General features: G+C 43.1%; 1 protein-coding gene across 5 annotated transcripts in view; it reads right to left on the reverse strand.

The window, feature by feature from the left end:
* Positions 1 to 16,202, reverse strand: part of SLC6A9 (solute carrier family 6 member 9) — a 58,499-nt gene extending 42,297 nt beyond the window's left edge. The window contains exons 1-2 of one of the 5 annotated variants that reach the window (XM_081324593.1): positions 15,646 to 16,202; positions 2,830 to 3,003 (exon numbers count right to left, since the gene is read on the reverse strand). In XM_081324593.1, the coding sequence (XP_081180719.1) occupies positions 2,830 to 2,859 (30 nt within the window). In that variant the 5' untranslated portion in view covers positions 2,860 to 3,003; positions 15,646 to 16,202. The other 4 variants (XM_081324594.1, XM_081324596.1, XM_081324595.1 and 1 more) reach the window with 4 other exon arrangements.
* Between the last annotated feature and the right edge of the window lie 5,992 nt (positions 16,203 to 22,194).

Consider the following 22,194-nt stretch of genomic DNA (forward strand, 5'->3'; position numbering starts at 1 on the left):
AAAGAGATACTTATAAGGAATCAACAATAATGGTCAATCCCCAAAGGGAAGGATCTAAGGAAATTATTCAATTATTTATTTATTTATTTATTAAACCAATTTATAGGGCTACGTATCTCATAAACAGCAACAGGCTATAAGATGCTGTATCTATCTTGGGATAGATAGGGTATTAGTGGATGATGAGCTTATGATACTATTTCAAGAATGTCTAGGCAGCACACTGAGGGGATTAGAATCTTCCCTGTCCCAGAAAGCTCTTGATGGCTGTCCCAGTGACTCATTGACACAGGATGGACAGGACCAATTAAAGGTTTTCATGCCAAGTGCAGGCTCTATAAGTTAGAGCCTATGATATAGTGATGTCATCAAGTGAAGTAGCATTTTTGGTGCTGCTCCACATTTTCTGGTTTCACCTTTCAGTTTTCTAGGCGTTACACAGGCTTACAACAGCCGTATTTCATCTTCTTTTGTTTTTGCTAAAATTTATTGTCAGATATGATGGTTATGGTTTGGTGCTTTGCCATCACATTTGCGTAGAGTGTACCGTAATGTGATCCCAGGAAGCAAAGGCTCATAAAAGAGGCTGGTAACAAAAGCTAAAAGTGGCTACACGTGGCGTATGGACTGCAGCCCGCCCAGCTCTGTCTTAAATATTATACTAAGCCTTCACTTGCTGCCTTCCAGCTCGCTGCATGGAGCAGGTTATCTAAGGAATATCACCTACAATATACGTAAGTGTTACTCTAAGGGACTCCAAGCTTGTTGCATGGCTTGCCTATACCAGCAACTAGATTTGGCTATGTCTGCTGCAGACTTCAAGGGTCTTGCTCAGAACATTTACAGATAAGCCAATCAACTGGCTGACCAGCCCTTTTTTGAGAAAGGGCATGCAGATCTTCTGCTCATACAGGTCCATTTGGGCTGCCACATTGGGAAACATGTATAGACATGGCTAGAGCAAAGAACTATAAATAGTGAGGTCAAGGAAAATATTGTGCAGAAAGTACAGACAGTGACCATTATGTCCTTAACAGCAGTATTGACAAAGCAGCCAGTATTCACATGGGCTTGTTCTGTGTTCTAGCCTTTCCTCTTCATTTCTATCCTGGAGTGTACACTGCTACCCCAAAAGAGCTCCTGAATATTAGGCAACAACAGCATGAAAGGAAGAAGGCAAAAATATTCATCATGCACACAAGAAGAAATGCAATGAACTACAACAGGGGTATGAAGCAGAAACGTCTGTAAATCTCTGCTAGTAGCAGTGCTTTTTTTGTAAAAGAAAAAGGTGCCGGAACTCACACATGTCATACAACCCGCCTTGCCTACCCTACAAGGTTCCATCCAAAAAAGGTGCCGGAACTCCGTTCTGAGCGTTCTATGAGAAAAAAAGCCCTGGCTAGTAGACTTTCCACAGCAGTGTGAGCCATTCAAAGCAGCCAACTGCTTTCACACAAACACTTTACTGTCTGGAATCAAACCAATACAACACAGACCAGCAAAAGGCAAGCTCTTTCTTATGTCTATTTTTTCAAATGGATTAATGCTGGCTGATCGGTGTTACTTCCTAGCAATCAAAACTGAATAGGGAGGATCTAGAAAGCAGAGGCATAGAGGCCGGTTCTTCTATTCATATCCCTCTGGATTGATAAAAGTGGGCAGAGAAGTGTCCTTATGCATGGGGGGGGGGAGGGAGGAAGTGGTACATATTACTGTATTGCTTGCAAGTAAATATGAATGCAAATCATATTTGCATGATATGTGATACTGCTCAGACAATCTGAAGATAAAACATAAAATTATATGGAAAAATATGCTCAAAGGAATGAACAGTGCTTGTGAAATGTTGCGGAAAAGAGACTGGGTTCTTTATGTCCGCAATTATATGTGTGCTTATATATACACAAATATGTTTTGCAGCCATCTGACTCCCTTCCCCCACATGTTCCAGTACTGACACTGGCATGGTGCCTCTGGCTGAGGTGCAAGCTATTTCAGGCGTCTCCTGGGAGCCCCATTCTTTGTCAATGCAGAAATCCAAGCCACAAACAAATAGCAGCATACTGGAGCCAAACTTTTCCCACCTGCTGGACACTGACTGTTTCCTGGGCAATGCTTGGTGGCTTTACAGCACTCTAGAGGAAGTAACATTACCTCTGAAGAAGTAATGCCTGGGGAAGGCACTTCCTGCATTCTTCTGTCTACACTATTTGGGACAGGAATCATAATCAAGGGGCATTAAGGAAGCAAAGCAGAGGTCCTATTTTCCAATCTCAGGAAAAATGCAAATAGTCTAACAGACCGTAATCTAGTCTGGCTATATCCCAGTACAGAGCATGACTTCCTATGTAACTACTTAATATAGACGCCAATGCTGCCACAGTTAACTTCTTAAATAAATTAGATCTATGTTCAGGATAGGTTTGTATTTCATTCCTTCCCCTAGTCATCTTCTTACTCAGGTTAAATTCTCATGATTAGGCTTAGGAAGCTTCCCACCCATCCTGTTTCTTGTTCTGGGACTATCCTGATAAGAGGAGGTAACCGAAGGTGGGGAATGGTGATTAGCAGAGAGCTCCTTCATATACAGCATGCAGCCCCAGGCTCAATGCAAAAGCCAGCCAGTCCCCAAATCAGTCAAGTGGGGAGGGTGAGGCACACAAAGGGCTGGACTTTTTAAACAGTAGCCAAAAGTCTGAAAGAGACACTTCCTCCACCCCATCCTATGGACTCCCTCAGTTGCCAAGAGACATCCTCTCTCTCTCTTTTTAATACCAGCTTCTCAAGCACAATATTGCAGAATCCACAAGAGACCCCCGGACTCACCAGTAACCCCTGACTGCATTTTTCTGCCATGGTTCTGGGACAAGATGTGGGCTCCCACTTGCCTGCTATCCCGTCTTGCTGGCTACACTTCCAGGATAAGCAGAGACCTCAAATCATATGGCAGGACAAATTAGACCAAGGAGACAGCAAGCTGTGGAGAAGAAAAGGACAGAACTTAGAGAAAAGAATTAAAAAGGAAAAAAGTAACCAGGAAGAATTGCCTCTGAATCTTCAGTGGAAAGCAATTATGCCCAATACGTCCTTCTCGAGGGCCAGTTTTCAGTAACCATCCATAAACTCAGTTTGATTAATTTGTAAAGGCCATTTTTACACTAGGTAGATATGCGGTTATATCACATACAACACACACACACACACACACACACACACACACACACACACACACACACACAAACTGTAGTTATACAATCTACATTCAACATATGCCCAAAGATGGGAAAATGAGTCATGTCAGCAGGGCTGGCAAAGAACACAGTTTGGATGAACAGGCACTATATCTGCCACACTATTTCTGGGTTTTTATGTCCATTACTACCATCAGAAGCAGGAACAGTCCCCCTGAATTGCACATGACTGAAAAGAGCATAGCTAATGCTCAGAGCATGAAGTCTTCAGGGCACTGAGCACGCACAGGGGCACAGCTGCCATTCAGGACACAGATGGAAGGCAATTGCCTTCCACCCCATTGCACTAGTCACGTGCCAAGCCGAGCCTTCTAGAGTCCAGGTGGTACAGTCAGGAATGGAAAGGAGAGAGGAATTAGCTCACCTTCTCCCTGATGCAAGGAAAATTTCTTCAAGGAAACCTGTATGGGTATGCAAGTCTGTCTGTTTGAGGCAGGGAAAGCTACTTTGCAAAACATAGCAAACCTGAAGGATGTGGAGGATATGGCGAGACCTTGGAACACGGGAAAAATTACTTCTATGCTACAGCACAATGGAGTGTAGAAAGAGAGACAGACTTTCATGGATCTCACTGGCAAAACCTAAGGAGATAAGAATTTGAGTAAAGTGCCCAAACCATTAACTCACTTAGATGTCTGTAACTGGTGACTCAAACTCATATTTTCTCTATGTTATATGAAAAGAAATCTATGAAGTAAAGAACTCAGTTTAGATTGTTCAAGTTCACAGCTTCATATTATTTTAGGGTCAAATATTCTTGAAGATCAAAGCTATATTTATATCATACAGAGACATTAATGCAGAGATTAATGCCATGGATCAATACAACGTGTACTTCACACTACAGATGTGGCTTTGGGAAGTTTTGTCTTCCCTACTCCAGTGCAAGACACCGCAAGTGTCTCCTTCTCCCTCTCCCCTGCCCTGCTATCCCATCTGGGTTAAACTGGTAGGTCCCACAAGTCTTGCTTTACCCTCAAGAGAACTAATTTGGTACCACAGGAACTTTTTGATTCTTGGAGACAAACATTACCTAAATTCCTGTTAGAACAATTACCCAGAGAAGTTGCGAATTCCCCTTCATTCAATGGATGATTCAAACAGAGGCTAGGAAGTCTTCTGATACTTTAATTTAGACTCCTGCACTTCACAGAGGGATGGACTCATGAGCCTAAATACTTCCTCATCTGTATTGTTTGTTTATATAAACAAGATCGTCAAAAGCCTTCTTATTCTTTGCTTTATTTCTTTATGTTGAAGTCTGAACACCACATAAAACCAGTATAAAAACCAGAATTTGCAGATCAGACACATGATATTGTAAAATCTGTTTAAAAATGTTAACAAGAAAAATAAAAACATAAAAGCTATTGGATTCAAGCTCATATATCATTATGTAACCCAGTATAATTATGCAAAGTGTGTTATTTAGGTTTTTTTTAGGGACTTGCAGATTTAAAGCAGTCAAACACAGAGGTGCCAATTGATAATGAGACAGAATCATTAGTCCAGTAGAAAAGAACTATAGGAAAAATCAAGAGAGATAGAAATTCAGCTTAATTTCAGGAAATGACTAAATTTGAAGAAGCCACAGGCCCTGGGAATTTTACTGTCCCATAGTAAACATCTTGTCATCTAGATTTGTTTATGGAGAAAAAATAAATAAACAAATGTTCAACCCTTTTTTCACATCTCTAGAGCACAACAGATTTTGATAGGCATTTCGAAGCAACTCTCTTGATTAGCTTCAAATAGTGTTTAGATTAGTTGGGAAAAATTGTGTTTGTGTGGGGGTACAAAAGTAGCATACTCTTTTCATTCTCTTATTTTCCAGATTATTTTACTTTATATCTTATATATCGTCACCATGTCACTATCGCCTCTTTGCCATCACATAGATTTTTTTCAGGACATCTGTTCTCAGCCTGGTCCAACAGTTGTCCACACACACACACACACACACACACACACACACACACACACCTCTCTAATTGTCCACACACACATTATCTTCCAATTCAGTACATACTAATAATACTGCTTAAATATTTGTAACTGCATATTACCAGTGGCTTTCAAAAATCTTTTCAATACGCAATAGTGAGATTCAATGACCTCCTAATTCATTCCAGAACTGCATTGAATTTGGGAATTACTTAAAATCTGGGTTAATTAATTAGTTAAACTTCTTAGCTTAAGACAATTAGGTGTGCTTTTAAAATAGTAAAGTATATGGTTCCATTTAGTTCAGAATATGCCAAACCTGTCCTGCTGTAGAGACACTCCTGCTCATTCCACTAAATGGGGTCCCAAAAGTTCCTAAAAATCCTTCCGGTTACATTAATGATACATTAACTATTAGGATTGGACTATTCATATATAAAAACATTATTAAATTATGGGCTGTCCTTAAAAACTGTCTGGAAATTGGTGCAAAATGCAACAGCCAGGCTACTGGTACACGGTACGGAGATTGCATGGTATTAAACTGAAAAATCTGAAATGGCAACCAGTTGCCTATCAGGCACAGGTTAAGGTGCTTATGCTGACCTTTAAAACCCTAAACAGCTTACAGTTCAACTATTTCCCGGATTATCTCTTTCATTCTGAAGCTGCTAGGCAGTTTAAATCAGCAGGAGAGGGTTCTGGAAGATTCCCCCAGTGGTGTGCTGATAAATGGAAAAATATTTGGTCCTGCCGGCTCCAATGCAGTTGTGGTGCTGTGAGCCATCCAAACAGTTGATCGGGCCACAAGGTGGCACGTTTCGGATGGCTTGCAATATTCCTGAAAATTTAACAATGGGCTGCTGCAAGCCAGCTCCAGTATACCACTGGCTTCCTCCTGCTTCCAGAAGTTCGATCTGACTAGTACACAAGAAAGGGTCTTTTCTTGTATGGCCCCTGTGCACTTCCCAAAGTGATTCACCAAGCTTGTAATTATTAGCTGAGCAGAACTTTAGCTTCAACGATACTTATTTTAAATGTTGTTTTGATTTTAAGCATGACACAGTATTCTTACGTTTTGTACTCTCTATTTTTAATAGCCGTGAGCAAGCTACTCTGAGCAAAAAGGTGGGATCTAAATTAAACAGTGCCAATTATTACTTCACTGCTAACCTTTTGAGACCAGGCAGGGAGCCCATGAAATAAAAATGGCAAAATTTGTTGACACATGCCTGAAGAAAACATGAGCAACTGAAAACTGAGAAGGTGAAGAGAGGTGCAGCAACAAGGTCTCTCGATTGTGGAGTTCCTCAGGGGTCGGTCCTCTCGCCTCTCCTGTTCAACATCTACATGAAACCGCTGGGTGAGATCATTCGTGGTTTTGGAGTTGGGTATCATCAGTATGCTGATACCCAGCTTTTTATTTTGACCCCAAACCACCCCAGTGATGCCCTCGACGTGATGTCCCGTTGCCTGGAGGCGGTTCGGGTCTGGATGAGTTGAGACTTCAACTCAACCCCGACAAGACTGAGTGGCTGTGCATACCGGCATATTCAGAATATTCCACCTCTTTCCATGGGGGGTGAGCTTTTACCCCCCGTAGATAGGGCTCGCAACTTGGGAGTCCTCCTAGATTCGCGGCTTACTTTGGAAGATCATATAGTGGCTGTGACTAGGGGGGCTTTCGCCCAGGTTCGCCTGGTGCGCCAGTTGCGGCCCTATCTAGACCGGGATGCCCTGTGTACGGTCACTCATGCGCTCGTGACCTCTCGTCTGGACTACTGCAACGCTCTCTACATGGGGCTTCCCTTGAAGACCACTCGGAGGCTCCAGCTGGTACAGAATGCAGCCGCGAGAGTTGTCTTGGGAGTTTCCCGGTACTCCCATGTTACACCTTTGCTCCGCGAGCTGCATTGGCTACCAGTTGTCTTCCGGGTGAGGTTCAAGGTTTTGGTAATGGTTTTCAAGGCCCTACATGGCATGGGTCCGGAGTACCTCGGGGATCACCTGCTGCCGGCGTCAACTTCCCTCCGCCCTGTGCGTTCCCACAGAGAGGGCCTCCTCAGGGTGCCACCGGTCAGAGAATGTTGGCTGGTGGCCCCCAGGGGGAGGGCCTTCTCTGTGGGCGCCCCGGCTTTATGGAATCAGCTGCTGGTTGAGCTCCGGATGGCACCGGACCTTCGCTCCTTCCGACGCGGTCTGAAGACCTACCTATTTGAACAAGCCGGCCTGGCCTGATGGGGGATGTGCTGGGGTTTTTATTGTGGATTTTTATATTATTCTACTGTTTTAGCTCGGGTCCTTATTTAATTCTTTTTTAATTTTTGTATTCTGTATTTTTATATGTGCCCTGTTCACCGCCCTGAGTCCTTCGGGAGAAGGGCGGTATACAAATATAATAAATGAAATGAAAGTACCACTGGAAATGGCTGTGGCGTAAGAGCGCAATATAGCAGTGTCGTGAATGCAGATAATAAACCGAGGAACTGTTTCACTCTATAGGATTGGCCTGCCTCACTTGCTCCAGCAGAAGAGGCATGCTGTGGACCCTGTCAGTCAAGGAAATCTGACTGGTGGGGTCTAGGAGAAGGACCTTTTCTGCTGTGTCTCCCCCATCCTTTGGAATATCATGCACCTGCTCTGCCAACTGGGGACACCTTATGCTGGAGGTGGCTGGTGGAGAGAAGATCACACCGCTCATATATTTGATGCCTAGTTTCATCTAATTCTTGAATGTTTAAGGTTTTTAATGTTTGTACTGTATATTTGTGTTTTATTGTATTGTAAACTACCCAGTCTCTTTGGATAGGCGAGTGGCATATAAATAGAACTAGGCGAAAACTGAGCAGCCAGAGAAAGCTATTCCTGCTGCCACTCTCAAGAGAGGGAGACAGAATGCAAAAGGAAAAGATAAATACTTGGAAACAGAAATATAAACTTGGTGTTTTGCAAAATCCTAGAAGCCTGAAAGGGGGGGAAAGCGGCAGATTTTCTCAAGCTCATGGGGAAGCACTGTAATATCCCATGAAGGTTCTCCCCGTGGCTCACTAGAGCTATAGAAGCAGAAATAGTCTGGAAGTTGAACCATGGCAACTGGGTTTCTTTTCTTGTTGGTTCAAAATATTTTGCTGCTTATCACTGTTTCAAACCAACAAGGAAAAAAAGTCCAGTTGCCATGTCTCAACTTCCAGACAATTCTACCTGGATGACTGAGAATCTCCATCCACGTGGAAATTGTGCAAAAGCAATAGATAAAAATCTGATTTGACGTGCTTTAGAAGTTAGGACGCTGAGCTTGTCGATCAGAAGGTCGGCAGTTTGGCGGTTCGAATCCCGAGTGCCGCGTAACAGAGTGAGCGCCTGTTACTCGTCCCAGCTTCTGCCAACCTAGCAGTTCGAAAGCACGTAAAAATGCAAGTAGAAAAATAGGGACCACTACAGTGGGAAGGTAACAGCGTTCCGTGCGCCTTTGGCGTCTAGTCATGCCGGCCACATGACCACGGAGACGTCCTCGGACAAGCGCTGGCTCTTCGGCTTTGAAACGGAGATGAGCACCGGCCCCTAGAGTCGGAAACGACTAGCATGCATGTGCGGGGGAACCTTTACCTTTTACCTTTTAGAAACTGATTATGTGTCATCAAGTAGATATCGATTTATTAGAGAGCATATTGATAGATTTTCTCCATAATGATCTGTCTCCAACTGGTTATTCCGGTATTCCAATAGTGCACCTATCATCCCTCTGAGTTATTTTTATTTTTTATTTTAATTCCATTTATATCCCGCCCTTCTCCGAAGACTCAGGGCAGCTTACAAGCTTAGCAGTAGCCTTCATTCTATGTATAAGCCTGCTTATTAGGGCTTTCACACACACCCCAAGCGGCATTATTACAAAGTCAGCTTAATTGCCCCCAACAATCTGGGTCCTCATTTTACCTACCTCGGAAGGATGGAAGGCTGAGTCAACCTTGAGCCTGGTGGGATACGAACCTGCACTAATTGCAGGCAGCTGGTGTTACTTAAGGAGGCATTAGCCCACTGCTCCACCAAGTTCGTCTACCATGCTTTTTTTAAAAAGAAAATCTTATAATAAAGGACTAGTGCAGTATAGAGATTAAGGTCTTGGATGAGGATCAAAGAGACCTAAATTCATGTCTAGGTTCAACCACTGAAATTCACTGGTGTCTTCTGAATTCTGGGTGATTTTCTCTCCCAGGGTTGCTGTGGAGAAAAATTGGATGTGTTCTTTATACCACCTTGAACTCCTGGAGGAAAAGGAGGATATAAACCTATCAAACAAAGAACAATAACAATAACAGCAACTTATTGTTTTGGCAATATTAATGCTGCTCTCCTATTTAAATGTGCAATGAGCTTATAACTCTAATGTGCAAAGCACATTGATTTGTGCTTTAAATTGTAAGCCGCCCTGAGTCTTCGGAGAAGGGCGGGATATAAATGGGATAAAAAAAGTATATGATACTGAAATGCTGATTACCACCTTATGATAAAAAAGTAATACTGTTATCACAAGGCTAATAAATGAAAATGCTCTTAGCTATTGATACGCTCTGCTCCCAGAATCAGAAAGGACTTCAAAGCCAGATAAGTAAACCAATTTTTACCTTACTGTCTCCCAGCAGGTTAAGCTCTGGCTCTGAGAAACTCTGAGAAGAAATGTTCATTTTGCTTCATAGGAGGATATTGTAAACGTTCTCTTTTGCAGTGAAATCACAGGCCAAGAAACCAAGGTGGAAATGCAACAAGCACAACAAAGAACACTCTCAGGCTAAAGAAGAAGTTGTGCAACCAAAGGGACAGTGAGGGGATAATGAAACAGAGGCTCTTTCTGCTTCAGTGTCCTGAATTTAAGGGAGTATGTGAAAGATATTCCATACTGTTGTCAAGGACCAAACAAGAAAAACTGCACTCTAAACAAAGAGGCAGGAAAAAGTGACACAAGAAGTATTATTTTTTTATTTTTTTATTTTAATTCCATTTATATGCCGCCCTTCTCCGAAGACTCAGGGCGGCTTACAAACTTAGCAGTGATATGGGGGTCTGACCCCATCTCTAGACGCAATTAAGATGCCCCCACTCTGGACAGGGACTGGAATGATGTTTTCCTTTTCATCCTGAGCAGTCCTTGTCCTGCCAACAAACTCCTACTGCATTGGGATGCAGAAAAGTTTTCTACTCTGCCATGCCAAAAACAAGGAAGTGCAGTAAGAATTCTGTAAAATAGCAGGGACATCTCACAAAAGGATATGGGGAAGCTTTGCCAAAGATGGCACGATGTCTCAGGGTGAAAGAGACATAGAAAAGGAGCCACACATTATTTTAGTAGAGTACACATTTGATAGAGCAGGGTGCATTTTCCACTCACAGAACACAGAATAACAGAATAGTTGGAAGGGACCTTGGAGGTCTTCTAGTCCAACCCCTGAGTCGAGCAAGAGATTCTATACCATTTCAAACAAGTGGCTGTCCAGTCTCCTCTTAGAGGCCTCCAGCAATGGAGCACTAATAGTAATAGTAATGGCCTGATATATGGAGCTTTCCTGCCAAATACGTCATAGTTAGCTATAGATTTTGGTAGCTACACATCATGGATATAGGGAATCAGAAGTCTTTAAAGAAAGCCAATTAATTCATCTTTGAATACTTATAATTTTTTTTTGAGTGGAGGCTGTTCAATACTGCACAGGTAGTTCGCAACTTACAACCACAATTGAATCCAAAATTTCCATTGCTCAGCAAAATAGTTGTTAAGTGAGTTTTGCCCCATTTTATAACCTTTCTTGCCATAGTTGTTAAGTGAATCATTGTGGTTGTCAATTTAGTAACACAGTGGTTAAGTGAATCTGGCTTTCCTATTGACTTTGCTTGTCAGAACGTCACAAAAATGTGGTCACATGATCCCAGGAGATTGCAACCGCCAGTTGCCAAATTTTGATCATGTGACATGGGGATGGTGCAACAGTCATAAGTGTGGAAAACAGTCATAATAAATGACTTTTTTGAGTGCTGCTGTAACTTTGAAAGGTCATAAACAAATGGTTGTAAGTTAAGGATATATTTTAGCTGATAGTATGAGAAAAATGTTGCCCCATCTTAGCCATAAGGTTACATTGACAGGAATCAATTCTCTATAGTTGTTACAGATTCACTCAAAGGGTAAATTTATTCAAGTTGAACTTGATTCCTGGTTATTCCACAAGCACATCATTGTTTTCTTATCAAAGGCACGGAATGGTTTGCCTCTGCCCTGTCTGTGGTGCTTTTGTTTTTTGTTTATTTCTCAGTCTACTTACGATCCTCCCATGCAAGTGCCAACTAGGCCTGACCCTACTAAGCTATTTTTAAGATCAGTCAAAGTCAGTTAGGTGCTGCCATCTCCTAGGGCAGGGGTAGGCAACCTCGGCTCTTTTATGACTCATGGACTTCAACTCCCAGAATTCCTGAGTCAGCTGACTCAGGAATTCTGGGAATTGAAGTCCATGAGTCATAAAAGAGCCGAGGTTGCCTACCCCTGTCCTAGGGCTACCGATTCACTTCAAAGGCTTCATAATATGCTTCCCAATCTTAAATTGCCAGCCCTAGAAAGCTTGGGAGCAAGTTTTTAAGAAGAGACTGGACAGCCATTTGTCTGAAATGGTATAGGGTTTTCTGCCTGAGCAGGGGGTTGGACTAGATGACCTCCAAGGTCCCTTCCAACTTTATTATTATTATTATTATTATTATTATTATTATTATTATTATTATTATTATTATTATTATTATTATTTTACTTCACTCACATGGGAACATGTGTTGGAAGGCAACTAGAACAATGGCTATTGCTAGACAAAAATAACATGTATATTAAAATGAACCTGTAGTTATCACCTTCTCAAGAGTGGATAGGCCATTTCTGCAAGAAGATTGTACTAAAATCTGGTAGTTTATTTTCATGTATTTGCAGGGTACAAATGTACAATCCCAACAATAAAAAGTTCCCACCTCCAATTTCTCATTTCATGCACTTCAGAAAAGGATCCTAACCCACAAAGCTTATGATGCAATGGAAAGATTTTCCTCTTTTAGCAACATAAATTTCTGTTTTTGTTGTGAAATGTAATGTAAAATTACACAGTAATTTTGAAACTTCTGTTCCTTTATTTCTTTTAATGAATCTATCTCAGTTTCTAAATCTGGATCTGAAATGACATTTGTGCTTCTCAAGAATGCTCATGGCAAAATCTTTTACTATTTAAACTTCTTTATTTTACGTTCCCCCACCCTCATTTTTATTATGTGAATAACTTCCTGTAATCAGGAAGTTGTTCCATTTATTAAGTGAAGAGATCTGCAACAGACTGAACAGTTTGGTGCAGTATGCTTTAAATAAAACAGCAATTTAAATGAATCACAAACAAAACTCTGTAGTAACTACAGTATATTGTTATGCTGAAAACACACTTTTGAATGGCTACATTTTATTCTTACATTGCTACTCTTTCAGTTCCCTGTGTGAGTTTTGGTAGATTATCTTTATCAAGATAGAGTGAGGTTACTATTTATTGGGAAATGAATATTGGCTGAATTTTTTCTCCCTTGGTGACCCATCAACTAGAAAATAGGAAGGGATGTTTATGCCTTTGGTTAAAGAGAGATGGAAAAGGAAAATGAATATAGTAAAGAACCTTGTACGTTCTGACTTCTATTGTCAACGTATCTTACTCATGCGCTCGTGACCTCTCGTTTGGACTACTGCAACGCTCTCTACATGGGGCTGCCCTCGAGGACCACTCGGAGGCTCCAACTGGTACAGAATGCAGCCGCGAGAGTCGTGTTGGGAGTCTCCCGATACTCCCATGTTACACCTCTGCTCCGTGAGCTGCATTGGCTCCCAGTTGTCTTCCGGGTGAGATTCAAGGTACTGGTAATGGTGTTCAAGGCCCTACATGGCATGGGTCCGGAGTACCTCAGGGATCACCTGCTGCCGGCATCAACTTCCCTCTGCCCTGTGCGTTCCCACAGAGAGGGCCTCCTCAGGGTGCCACCGATCAGAGAATGTCGTTTGGTGGCCCCCAGGGGGAGGTCCTTCTCTGTGGGCGCCCCGGAGTTATGGAATCGGTTGCCGGTCGAGCTCCGGATGGCGCCCGACCTTCGCTCCTTCCGACGCGATCTGAAAACGCATTTATTTGAACAAGCCGGCTTGGCCTGATGGGGGATGGGTTGGGTTTTTATTGTTCTTAATATTTGTATTTACTGTTTTTACCTTGGGCATTATGTTTAATTCCTTTTAACTTTTGTATTTTTGTATTTTTATACATTTGCCCTGTTCACCGCCCTGAGTCCTTCGGGAGAAGGGCGGTATATAAATAAAATTATTATTATTATTATTATTATTATTATTATTATTATTATTATTATTATTATTATTATTATTATTATTATTATTATTATTATTATTATTATTATTATTACAAATACTTGTAAGGTTGTTCTTAAACTATGCAATTTTTTTTCCTGGGGATTTATGCTTAGACCCCCCCCCCTTCCTTCCTGCTTAGGAAAGAGATAATATTCCTTTTGTCAAGATCTCCTCAACCTAAAGAAATGAAAATAGATATTTAACTGTTTGTATCTTGGGTTTTATTGTCAGCTGACTGCCCAGTGTCCTAAGGGGGGGGGGAGAGAAAAGGGACCACTGACAACAGCCAGCTCTTATTCAGCTAAATCAACCGTTCAGCTAAATTCCTTACTTTATGCTACACTGCGTGGTCCAGTGGTGAGGCTTTCACTAACAGTTTGAGAAATAGCCCCGAGGGGATATTGATCCAGAGCAACCCCTGAACACCTGACAGGAGACGATGCAGGAACCCTTTAAAAGCACGGTGGATGGGAAGTGGGGTTACATCAGCTGCCACGTGGGAGCGGTTCCACGTCCTCCCACACATGGTGAGGTGGAAAATTACAGCCACGAAACCCCCCCCAACTCTGGCCGCGGGCCAGAGACGCAGGCGAGGGCCCCACCCTCTGTATCATACAGTAGAGACCCCCTGAGTGGCGAGTGACGCCTTAGCCACGCCTCTTAAACACAGACACACACACACACAAACACACACAAACACAAACACACGGTGCCGGATTCCCGCAGCCATCCTTGCCAGACTCCAAAGGCAATTCCGCCTGGCATCGCACGGCCAATGACAGCAGCCAATGCAAAGCGCTGGAGGCCGAAGGAGGCGCTGGCAGCTCCTACCGCTTCGCCTCAGGTTTTCTTAGCGGCACGTTTCCCTCTCCAACTAACGCGCAAGAGGCCGGACGCCACTCTCACCCCAGAGTACAATCGCCGCCGCCGCTGCTTTATTTCGCGCGCCCAGACGGCTTCCCTCAGACAGCCGCGGGGGGATCGTCAGTCCGCGGGTTCGAATCCCGCACCGCCGCCGCCGCCGCTTACCCTGGCCATGCTGCTGCTGCTGCTGCTGCTGCTGCTGCTGCTGCTGCTGCTGCTGCTGCTCGTGCCTCGCGCGGGCTCTCCGGGCGCGTTGTCAAGGTGGATTTCCCCCCCACCCACGCTCAGCGAGAAAGTTGCATCAGACCTCGCTGCCGGCAGCTCTGGCTAACTCCCTTCCCGAGCCCTCTGCGACGCCGGGGCGAAGTGGCTGCACGCCTGTCAGCCCCGCCTGGCTTCCCACTCTCCGCTGCGGGGTCGGCGCCGAGGACTTTTAGTGAAAGTTTTGGGTCGCGGCTTCGAAGAGGGGAGAGTTGCGGGGGGGGGAGAGAGCAGCGGAGAGGCCCGCCTTCCCGCGTCGGCTCGGTCCCAGCCATCCCGCCCCCTTTGCTGATTGGAACGTTCTTGCTTCTCCTCAGTCTAGCCCAGGGGTAGGCAACCTCGGCTCTTTTATGACTCATGGACTTCAACTCCCAGAATTCCTGAGCCAGCCGTGCTGGCTCAGGAATTCTGGGAGTTGAAGTCCATGAGTCATAAAAGAGCCGAGGTTGCCTACCCCTGGGCTAGCCACGCCGTGAAGCTCCGGGGAGGGCTGCGGCGCAGAGCAGAGCGAGATTTCGGGGGGAAGGGTTGCTCCAATTCTCCCCGCTGGGCGCTGCTTGCCCACGTAACGTGGGAAACCCTGTACCTGTCCGGCACGCTTGGTGCATAGCTACAGAAAAAGGTGCACGCCCGAAACACGGGGCGGGAGGCTTTATTTTTTTACGAGGGAACCGATCCGGGCGAAGACAACCCCGGCTCGGCGCGTGTTATTGGGGGGGGGGTCTGGCTCCGTATGCGTGCGCGCGCACAAAAACCAGGAACACGTTCAAACCGCGACCAAACGTGCCGACTCCTTAACGTCTGGATGCCCAAACCTGAGAGCGCGAACAACTGGTAGGAAAAACGAGAGGAAATAAGGCAAGCATCCACCGCTTATCTCACCTTCAAATAGTACCATATGACAGTCACACCGGGAGAAAACACAAGACATAGCAGCACCTGCACGCAACACCAACACACTCAGAGGCGTAGGTTTTAACTGCTCGCCCGTCGGCTATCCCTCACCGTAACCTCATCCAACCTCATGCAGCTGATGCAAGAGGCTTTTTGCCTGCAAGAAAAGCTTCACTCGCAAAGATTAGCGAACAGACGGTTGTTTTCTTTGGCCTCTTCCTCCTACCTATAAAGATCAGCCTGGGGATCGCTAGGCACTGCCCGCAGCGCCTTGATATAACGTGCCCAGCGGGACTCGATCTTGGCTCGGCTATCTGGGGCTGGTAGACCTCCTGCGGGTTCAAGAGCAAAGCATCTGACTGGCTCGGTGTTGCCATATGAAGAAGTGGGGGTGGATGGGCAGTTCAAAGCTTTGTTCTCCACCCCTGACAAATGTTGCCTTCTTTCCTCCGCTCCAGGCTGATGCTCCAGGCTGATGCGGGCACACACTCCGCCCCCGCCTTTATAATAATCTCGTCCATCCGGGTGAATACCTTGGACTACAACTCCCATAATCCTCAACTACGGAAATGAACGCAGAAGGCATGTAGCAGATATTGCTAAGCACGTTGATTTGTGCTTTAGATTGTAAGCCGCCCTGAGTCTTCGGAGAAGGGCGGGATATAAATGGGATTTAAAAAAAAAAAGATACAGCACTGGGGAAGGCTGCTTTAAAATACCAACATCCCTCTCGCCTTTTGCTACTCAGCCCTGTGGCAGAGATTGGACGAAAAAGGACCAAGGGAAGGGTGTTCTTCTAGACTTGGCCTTCTACGTGGCATCGTTTCCCCAAACTCTGCCTGGGGATCCCCTGGATTTTGTACCTTGCTGCCCCCTGCTGGCCTCCTTTCAGACGTGGGGGCTGGGGGGGGGGAGATAGGATTTTCTTCACAGCAGAAGCCATGACTTTTGTAAATAGCAGCGATTCAGACATTCCCAACATCGGCTTAAGTTTCTGTCAGTGCCCACATGCCAGCAGTCACTCAGTTGGACCTTGGTCAGGATGTAACAAGTAGTCTAGTAGTTTGTCTGGAAGGCTAGTAGTGACCATTTGCTCCAAGGCAGGGGGTTCATTTATGCTGTGGGGTGGGTGGGTGGGAAGATGTATCTGAGAGACAGGCAAACCAGTAGACAGTCTTATTTATTTTTTTTATTTTTTATTATTTTAATCCCATTTATATCCCGCCCTTCTCCGAAGACTCAGGGCGGCTTACAATCCAAGCACAAATCAAATGTGCTTAGCAATGTGCTTATCTTCTGGTAGACACAAACAAAACCCAGTGTTGTACCGAACTCTTTCAGGCTTCTTAAAAGTCAAGAATGCAACCAATTCCAGTATGCACCATAACCATTTACTTGAGCTGTTTATGTAGTGGGAGCGTGCAATAGCTTTGCAGACTTTGCTGCAGTGAGGTGGCTGATGCAATCATTCTGGAAAATGCGCTGTAAAAACCAAGCTGGCTGAAGGCACTGCTTTTTTTTTCATATTTGTTGACAGTGAATCTAGTTTCTTTGCAACACAATATTTTGACTGGGTTAGGAGCACAGGGTCCCTCCCTCTTCTCTCACCTCCAAACATTAGTATAATGCAACAAGAGGTCTTTTCAAAGAGAAGGAAAACCACTTCATGTCCTATGAATAAGTCTACTCTATTAGCACTCAACATCAATTTAAAGGCAAGACTATCTCACCTGTTGAGCAAATCTGACACTCGAGCAAATATTGGCCTGGGTGAGATTCCCAAATAGTCTATTCTTTGGTAGCAATGAACATTTTTGTGCCTAGTCTTCTAATACATGAGATAAAAAGACTTATTTGTTATTTGCAGGGGGGGAAAATCCAACTCCAGGGAGAAAAAAAATTAAAAATCCTATCTATATTCAGTTGTTATCATCCCTACACCCCTCTGTAGCTCATAGCAACCTAATATTTTCAATCTGGATACTCAAATTTTGCTCATCCTTGAGCTGAAAGGAGCTTAATGCCAGTAATGGGGCATCTCTCAGTGGAGACTAGATATTAACATTAATATCTTGTGACTTTCCAAATGGTATTTGGTTAACTACTGCTGACAACAGGATATTTTTGTTATTTGTTTCCTATAATGACAGATGAGGTCATAGAATCATAGAAATGTACTGGATTGAGGGGATCATCTTATCCGGCCTGTTGCTCAATTCACCAGAGCATGCCTGAGTAATAACTTGCCCTGGAGGAGAACATCATTTCTGCCCCCTTCATTAACCTGGTAACCTTTCTCTGAACTTTTATTCCAGCTTGTCACTGTCCTTTTTGAACTTCCACACGCAGAACCGTCCCTTTTGAACTCTCATACCCATGATGTGACCGGAGCAAAGCAGAGTGGAACAATTCTTACGCAAAGTTAGCATTTGCCTTTTTTTGCAGCTGTATCGCGTTGTTGACTCATGTATAACTTGTGGTTGACAAGGGCACCAAGATCCATCTCACACATAATACTGCCAAGTTAGATCGCCATATTTCTCTCTTACATGCTTCTTATCCAGATGCAGAACTTTGCATTTGTTCCAATTAAATTCCATCTTATTTATTGCTGAATCATTCAGGAAATGGCCACCATAACCCCCTCCACCAGCACTGCTAACTGAAATGATTGTCCCACTCTATAAAGGCAAGCCCAGCCTTATGAATTTTTATCTGAGAACATTTGTGTCACCCAAATAGAAACACTGCTACCACTGCTTAACATGCACACAGTGACCTTAGCTCTGCCCTTCTTCAAAGGAGTGAAAGTAACTCCTGTGAATGATGATTTGTGAGCAAAGTTACCATTCACTTTTTTTCTATTTCATACATGCTGAAACTTGTAGCAACTTCTTGCTTACAAATCTTGTTTTGCTTTTTTTGAAAATGCCAATTACTGAAAGTGAAAGAACCAAAGAGAAGTGTGTGTGGTCCATGCATGCATGTTGGGGAATCAATTGTTTTGACTATAAATCTTCCTGTTGTAGGAAATAACCTGGATAAATGGAAGCAAAGAACAAATTATTTTAAGTTATTAGATTCCCATCTATATTCCAGTTTAGGTCAATGAGCTAATGTATAATAAATTGCCCTGCGTTTTCAGCCATGCTTATTATTTTAGATTTGTACATGTTAGTTATGCTCTATTGTTTCTTCAGTCCTAATGATACACTGTTCTCTACCAGATGCTCACTAATCCACTTGAAAGAATCTATCCCTAAGCCCTAAAGCATGCTGGCTGGGGAATTCTGGGAGTTGAAGTCCACAAGTCTTAAAGTTGACAAGTTTGGAGACCCCTGCCCTAAAACCTAGACTTGTAAGAATGTGGCCAGTGATGGAGCTTCTGCTGCTCCAAGAGCAATTAATGGGATGACTCCCTGTATGAGTGACAAAGATCAGAATTTTATCTCACAGAACTATTTAGCCAGCTGCTTAGGACACAATAGCAGCATCGATATTTATATGAAATGGGTGAAGAAATAAACACTGTAGCTCTTCATTGATCATAATCCGGACTTTTAAAAAACATTAGCATTAAAATTTGCAAGGAGTTCGAACAGTGATTGTATGACAGAGAGAAAGAGGGGGACAGCGGAGTTTCACCACTTTCTTAGGAATGAAACTTAGAAGTGCCAGCTTTCTTCCTCCAGGCAGATTATGAAAAGGTGGAAAAATTAATGATGCTATGCAGAGCTTTATTTTTAATTACACAAGAGGCTGGCAATGAAGAGGGGGAAGGACACAGCTAACAGCCAACTTTAGAAAGGGAGGAGGAGATTTTTTTCACCAGGTATGGAGTTTTACTACAGAGAAGATGAGAGTCTTGATGCTTATTGTTAGCCCGCCCCTCCACCTCATTCCAATCTATCAAAAAAAAAGATACACACACATAACCTCAGATTAGTCAGTCTGACATCAGTTCTTCAAAAGATCCTAAGAAAAAACTTAAAAAGTTTCTTGGGAAAGAACATTGTCCCAGTAGGAAGTAGAGGCGCAAACTAGACAAAGTGCTGATTCTGTGGAAGGAGTAGGGGTGTGGCAAATTCCCAGAATTTCTATTGTGGTTTATTCCAAAATTAATCTGATAGTATTTCAGGTGCTACCTGGCTCTTTTGGTTTTGCTTTGATGAAGAGTCCTTAATGTGCCTCTTGTCTCCAATTGTTCAGTTAGAAGGAACAAAGAAACAACAAAAGTTCAGGAGATGGATGAAGATTTGAACAATTCAGAGAAAAAGCATTTTGTTTCAGATTCAGAGTAGTTCCAGAAGACTCTGACAATGACACCAGAAAAAAGATTGTAAAATCTTTGACAACGTTTTTGGAATGGAATGGAATGAAGATGGATTACTGCAATGGGCACCCAGAAACTTCAACTGGTTCAGAATGCAGCAGTGCACACAGTAGTGGGGGCCCATAACTTTGTTGTGTGACCCGCAATGGCTTCCAATTTCTTTCTGGGTGCAATTCAGGGTGCTGGTCATCATTTTAACATCCTATATGGCACACGGCCAGATTATCTGAGGTACTGCATTTCCCTAAGAATATCTACCTGTCCTGCAAGTTCATATAGGGTGGGCACATGCTTAGTCTCGTCCCCTAAACATTGCCATCTGATGGGAGCTAAGACGCATGCCTTTTGCAACCCTGTGGAACACACTGCCCCTTGAAGTATGGCAGGCCTCCACCCTTTTACCCTTCAGTAAAGCTTTGAAGACCTGGCTTCCCCCCAAGCACTGGATAGCATAGGATAATTACACACTGGGCATTTGACTTAGTGCCAGCTCTTTGTTGTTCTTAATGGTCTGTTGCTTTAATCTGTTTAATTTTATAGTTTAAATATGATTTTATATGTTGTTTTAACTTTTGGTGGGAGCTGCTCAAAGCTGATTAGAAGATGGGTGGCTATATAAATGTTTTAAATAAATAATAAAATAAATAAAAAAACCTTTTTATTGGTCCTGTAGGAAGTATGGCTAAGCCTCCATCCAATCCAGTGTATTCCATCCAATCAAGTGTAATAACAAAGGGATTACACAAATTGACAGTTTGGTCTTACCAATTGACAAGTCCAGCTATACTATACAGATGAGGTTACCTTTTTTGTGTTGGCCTTACTGAAACTTGTACACTGATTTTTTGCATCACACTGCACAAATTAAATTGTATGAAGTAATGTAGGAGGGAAAGTTTCTCTTGAACATTGTCTAAACTTGAAAATCCCAATGCTTTTTCAGTGCCTAATACTGAGCAATTGGGTACATTCTGTCTGAACCTGTACACATACACTAAAAAATTAGATGTACTCTGAAAGTACTCTGAGCGTGCTCCATATTATAATATTCACTTTTGGATTAGAAAAAAAAAAGATCTCAAGCTGAGTCTTGATCACATCTTATCTGCTTTCCAGATAAGATTTCCACTGCTTACATGTTTCAGCCAGTCTATCATTTCCCAAGGGAAATTTCAGAAATAATATTGCACAAGAATTTCAGATATTACTTCCTTCAAAGTGAACAACAGAAAAAGGTAAAAGTTAAGAATAAAATAAAAAGAATGCATCGTTTGCCTAGAATTTTTTTTCTGATGCATTTTTTTAAAATAAACCCTTTCTGTTTAGTCAGTTGCTTAGGAAAACCAGAAAAGCTTTTTTTTTCCTCCAAAATTTGAAATGGTCATAACACATTGGTATATTGGTTATTTAAAAACCCCTACCTAGGTACAAAAAGGGATGCGGTGGCTCAGTGGGTTAGGACGCTGAGCCTGTCGATCAGAAGGTCGGCAATTTGGCGGGTCGAATCCCGAGTGCCGCGTAGCAGAGTGAGCGCCTGTTACTCGTCCCAGCTTCTGCCAACCTAGCAGTTCGAAAGCACGTAAAAATGCAAGTAGAAAAATAGGGACCACTACGGTGGGAAGGTAACAGCGTTCCGTGAGCCTTTGGCGTCTAGTCATGCCGGCCACATGACCACGGAGACGTCCTCGGACAAGCGCTGGCTCTTCGGCTTTGAAACGGAGATGAGTACCGGCCCCTAGAGTCGGAAACGACTAGCACGCATGTGCGGGGGAACCTTTACCTTTACCTTTACCTAGGTACATTTCACACTCATTATCTTCAGTTTTTGGAATATATCCAGTGACATAATGAAGATATCCCAGAATAAAATAAGGGAAAGGGAAAGCAAAAGCCAAAAATCTACATTCTCTTTCTCAACATGTTGGGTAGCAGAAATGAGGAATATAATCTTACCTAAACCATTTATGGATGTCAGGATTACAACCTATAGCATTCCCAAATATCATGCCATGATGGAAATTGCAACCTACTACTTTTGGAGTGCAGCAGAATGAAGAAGACTGCTATAATGATTTAATTTGATATTATAATTAAACTCAATACAGTATACAAAAAACATTTTCTACTAAACATTTACTACTAAAGTTTCTTGGTAATCAAAGTAATAATTACAGATGTTGTATCCTTATATCCTTTCCCCAACCTGGTAGCTTCCTATTGTGTTA

Source organism: Vipera berus, assembly GCF_964194415.1.
Source record: "Vipera berus genome assembly, chromosome: 3".
In the NCBI taxonomy this organism is placed as follows: Eukaryota; Metazoa; Chordata; class Lepidosauria; order Squamata; family Viperidae; genus Vipera; species Vipera berus.